The 5,493-nt window shown below is 43.0% G+C and overlaps 1 protein-coding gene across 1 annotated transcript in view; it reads right to left on the bottom strand.

The window, feature by feature from the left end:
* The window catches only part of CARNMT1 (carnosine N-methyltransferase 1), a gene marked incomplete in the record, with an annotated part of 44,959 nt that overhangs the window by 39,139 nt on the left and 327 nt on the right, over window positions 1-5,493 (bottom strand). The window contains 1 exon segment of the mRNA XM_006155327.3: window positions 5,445-5,493. Within this exon segment, the coding sequence (XP_006155389.2) occupies window positions 5,445-5,493 (49 nt within the window).

Below are 5,493 nucleotides of genomic sequence, written 5' to 3'. Positions count from 1 at the left end.
TCCCTACTGCCACCTCTAGTCACACGAATCCTTCCAAAATACAAGTCTCATCACTGTCACTATTGAGTCTCCCTATTTCAGCTTACATAAAAAGTAAGCAATAATGCCAAGATGTGGCTTTCAGTTCTCTATGGAGACTATTACCGATGGTTGCGTGGAGTTTGAGTTCTAGACTGGTCAGAAGAGCTGCTGATTGCTGATACAGAGTGAAATAACTACACAGTAGGATGAGATGTGCATATTCCTTATCCTGGGTCATTTAACGATGTGTAAAACTGCCAATGACATACAAGCCCATGACACTCCTAAAATAAGTGTTCTTGTTTGTTTTTTTTAAACCAAATTTGAGAACATAGTCTGATCCTTACTATCCTATTAAATTGAGGCAAACTTCAACATCCTGGAAATGCTTACATTATCAATATGCTTTAAGGCAGGAGTGGGCAAACTACAGCCCACAGGCTACGTGGTGGTTCTGTAGTCTTGCTGGAACACAGCCACACCCATCTGCTTGTATACTACCTACGGCTGCTTCTGAAACCATAAGGGCAGAGTTGAAGACCTGTAACAGATACCACTTGGCCCTCAGAGCCCAAAATATTTAATGCCTGGCCCTTTTAAGAAACTCTGCTGACACTGCTTTAAAGCAGTGTTTTACAAACATCAGACTCTCTCTTGTTTGGACCCCAGGAGGCCACATCCTCTGGTGGGTGAGGTAAGAGTGTGCACCCAGAGTCATTTTCCTCAAGAGTATCTGTCTCCAGCTCTCTCTAGAAAGCTGGTATAGGCAGTGACCCCTCTCAACTCTGATCCAGTCACTTTTCATCAGGGTGAGGCCATACTGGGTCTGAGCCAAGGGTCATGGTCATATACCTATTTACTCTGTACTATTGGGTGGTTGGAAAAGGCATGATATATTTTTGCAAGAAAGACAGAAAAATATATCATGCTTTTTCCAATAACTCAATAGATAAACAACCCTAGAAATTCAATTAAGAAAACATACCTTATCAAAAGTATAGTCTGTGGGACCAGCAGTTAGCGTAATGGCTATGTTGCTGAACTCCCATGTAGTCGACCATGGTTCAAGTCCCGGACCCGGTGGCTTAAACTCACGCCGGATGCGTGTGCGTGCGTGCCCAAGATCCCAAGAGGAGAATGGAGAAGGGATTGCGGCATAGCCACACCCTCCCGGCCGGGGAGTGATTTATCACTTTCTGTCTCTCTATCTCTGTCTCCCTGGCAAGCGCATGCGCTCTAAAGAAAAAAAAAACTCTCTCTCAAAAAAAAAAAAAAAAGTATAGACTGTCATATTACTTCATTTAAAATCTGTATTAAATACCTAAGGCTAAAGTTGTCTTACTAGTATCACTCCTTATTAATACAGGGCAAAAAAGAATTTTTTTAAATAATTATTTTATTCATGGGACCAGCAGTTGGTGTAATTGCTATGTCACTGGACTCCCTTGTAGCCGACTATGGTTCGAGTCTCAGACCCGATGGCTTAAATTCACACCCGGCGCATGTGTGTGTGTGCCCAAGATCCAGAGTGGAGAAGGGTTTGTGGCATGGCAATCCCCCCACCTGGGGTAGGGAGGCTGATTTCTTACTTTCGGTCTGTCTCTGTCTTTCTGGTGAGTGCACATGCCCTATACCAAAAACTTTTCCAAAAAAAAAAGAATTATTTTATTCAACTTTATTTGTTTATTTTAATTTGACCAGAGAGGGACAGAGTGAATGAGAGAGGGGAGAGGGAGGTGGAGAAAGGGAAAGTGAGAGGGAAAGTGAGAAAGCAAGCCACCAGGTCCGGGTCTCGAACTGTGCTCAGCCATGTGGGAGTCCAGTGCCCTTAACTACGTCACCTGCTAGCCCCCAATACAGTGTAAAATTTTATAAGTAATTGTGGTTTTCAGGTCAGACTCCAGCACAATTTGATAGTATAACTCTGGGCAAGTTGCTCATAGTTTTATATGCCTATCTTCTCATCTGTAAAATGAGCTCTAGTCTCAATTAAAAAAAAAAAAAATCACCCTGTTATTCTAAAAGTAGATGTTTCCAAATAGATTTTTCATTTTTCAATTATAGTACAGGGAAGCACTGTACAACAATGTTTCGGTCAACAACTGCATACATGATGGTGGTCCCCAAGATAATACCATATAGACTAGGTGTGCAGTAGGCTCCACTCTCTGCACGTGTGTAAACAGACGCTGACAGTCACATAATGACAAGTTATCGGAAAGGACTCTGTCACTAAGCAATGAATGACCATATTTTCTATGTGCTGAGGTATCTTCATTCATAACAAGAGTAGTTTTAGGACTAACATTTTTGCCATTCAGTACAAAAGGGCTATACCCATTTTCACCTTAATCAGAATGCTATCTGAACAAAATCTATAGAAATCACAAAATTAGAACCCATTTAAAAAAATTGGGACCAGCTGATGGCATAATGCTTACATCACTGAACTGCCACATAGTCGACCGCTGTTCAAGTCCGAGACCTGGTGGCTTTATAAAGCACCTGGCAAGGTCTTTCAAGATGTTTCAAGCTGTCAGGTCTGGGACTTGAACCACTGTCAACTACATGAGATGGTGCCACCTGTTGGCCCCCTAAACCTACCAATTAATTAAGACATTTAGCAATAACTAAACCCTCCAAAATTTAGAAGTACTTGCTAAATGGTTAGTACAGACTGTCCATCAGAATCTATTCAGGGGTGGAAAAACTGTTATCTGCACTGTCCAATACAGCAGAAACTAGCTACACTGTGGCTACTGAAATGTGGCTACCGAGACTGAGCAACTAACTTTAAAGTCTGCAAATTTAAATTAAGCTTAAATTCAGCTAGATGTGAAGAGTGGCATGATACTGGACAATGCTATTTAGATCACAAAATGCTGGAATGTAATAATCCAATGTGTTTTACAATGCTGTTTCCCTAACCTTTAAGTGACCCTTTTTTCTTTACCATAGATTTTTGCTTGGTGGAAAGACAACAGACAGGAAGCGAGATATAACCCCCCAGGAGGGATGGCCACACCTCAATCCCTTCTCCATTCTCCTCTCAGGATCTTAGGCATACACGCACATGTGCCCAGTGTGAGTTTAAAGCCCCCATGTATGGGACTTGAACCACAGTTGACCATGTAAGAGTCCAGGGACATGACCATTATGCCATCTGCTGGTCTCAAGTGACACTTTTAAGCATATGAGGAGACTTTAAGTGGAATTACAGCACAAGTTTATTTTGGTGCAAAAACAGGAAATTCAAGCAGTTTTTTCATGATATGTACTTTCCATGAACTTTTTGAAAGAGCCTGTGTATTTTTGGTGTTATACAGCTTTTCAGTCCTGGAATTTGAAGTGTTTCATCAAGACAGTACATGTGAACAAAAGGATTTTTTTAAAAATGAAAATGTCCTCAGTATCACACTGAACTGGTGAAGGAGAAAAGGTTCAGCTTTGATACAGTTATCAGCAAAGAGCATCGTGACCACAAGTATCCCCACACAAGCACCCTTTTCTACATAGCCACACTGAGGTCTGTGCGCCAGACTTAAACCTTCCCCAAGCTCTACATAAGTCCATCAGATACCTAACCGTAAGTATCAAATTCTAAATCAGTCCTATTAAAGCTGGGTACAATTACACACATTTAACTAACTGGGTCCACTGTATTCCCAAGATAGTTTTTTTTTTAAAGAATTATTTCATTTACCTTCATTTATTCTATTTACATATTTTAATTTGACCAGAGAGCGAGAGAAAGTGAGAAAGCAAGACGCCAGGTCTGAGACTCAAACCGCAATCAGCCATCTGGGAGTCCAGCGCCCCAACCACCACGCCACCTGCTGGCCCCATATAGTCCGAGATATTAACCAATGTTCTTTCTAGATTTTTCAATAGCAAAATGTATACTTCTCTGCACCTCACCACTCAGCTCTTACATCAGCTGCTTCCCCTCAATGTATGGCTATTCCAGGCACACTCTGTGCATGAAATTCAATTCTCTGACAGTCTGCCTTCCCCTCTCTGTTGCTACTAAATCTGATAAAACAAAATACCCAAACTACTAATTCCCTCTTGGGTTCCTTAAATAATGCAGTCAGTCCCTGGTTCCCTGATCCCCCGTTTAATTAGTCCATTCATCAAGATCTTTGAACTTCAAGAAAGTTCTTGCACAGAAGTAATTAGACGCTAAATAACTTTAAACTTTTATTAAGCAAGCTTCTAAATTCAGAATACTAAATGAACCATCAGATAAAAACTGACAGACTATTTGGGAATGATAAATGTAATTCTTTGCTACTATTTGCTCTATTTGTTAAAAATAGAGCTTTGACAAGCCATGCCAAACACTGGTGGAATAAAAATAAATAGGGCTCAGCCCCTGCCCTTGAGAAGGTCACAGTCAAGATATTTATATGCATGAACAACGATAATACAAATGAAATACACAATGCTTTTAAAAGTCTGCACAAAGCACAACAGGAGCCTATCTAAGGGAAGTTTTCCTAGAGGAGAGGTCATGCCTATACCTGATTCCAACCTGAGACTAAGAACAGTCACTGGTGGACGGCCCTTTCTCTTACATGAACAAGTGTTACCCTTACCTGAAAATCCACTTGATCTGGGTCTCTTTCAGACCTGTGAATTATACTTTTGTGGTTACCTTATTTTACCTTCTATCTAGAAGAAACGTGGACATGCGGAAGATGGCTGTACTATGAATGAATGAGAAACAGACTTAAAGATCCTACTGGCAGAATGAAAGGACACAAAACAGGCCCCTCTCACGGGGTCTTCTCTCATCCCCCTCAATAATTTGCAAAATTTAGACTATCCAGACTCTTTATCAGCCAATTAAAAGACCTTGAGAGGCATCATTCAATCGCTCACCACAGCGCCAAGAGGGATGGGGTGGAAATCGTAAACTGCTCTTACAAGAACTGGCAACAAGTTTGGGAAAATCCGTCCTTCGGCATCCCACGTGTAGGTGTAGGTTATCTCGGCCTCGGTGGGTTCAGTTTGGAGGTCACCGACAACACATGTGAGTCATGCCAGTCAGGCCCAGCACTGGACAATTTTACCACCACCCTCTTCTATCTGAAATGGTTAGAGCACTTCTTCGGTCACCCCTACCGGCCTCAAAGGCAAACCTTTAGCCGACGAGGGAGAGAGCTAACACGATTCTGAGGTCGGAAGACACGATGCTGAGCAGCAGACGGCGCGGCAGACACGCGGGTGTGCAGGGCCGGGAGGGGCTGGGTGGTACAAGGTGACTTAGGGGCCCGAGGTCAGCACAGGCGGCCAGGTCGGGGTGCCTGGAAGGCGTGGCGGCCGGAAGGCGAGCACGACTGGGCCACTGTTCCGGTGGGTCTGCCCCAACCAGCTGGCGCCCCGACGGGCTGGGCGGGGGTCCGCCACGGGTTCCTTACCCGTAGTAGCGGAAAGCATTAATGATCTTCCAGAAGTGCTCTCGCTCCA

This window comes from Tupaia chinensis, unplaced genomic scaffold, assembly GCF_000334495.1.
Source record: "Tupaia chinensis unplaced genomic scaffold, TupChi_1.0 Scaffold000447_1, whole genome shotgun sequence".
Classification (NCBI taxonomy): domain Eukaryota; kingdom Metazoa; phylum Chordata; class Mammalia; order Scandentia; family Tupaiidae; genus Tupaia; species Tupaia belangeri.
This window is presented reverse-complemented; position numbering and strand designations above follow the sequence as displayed.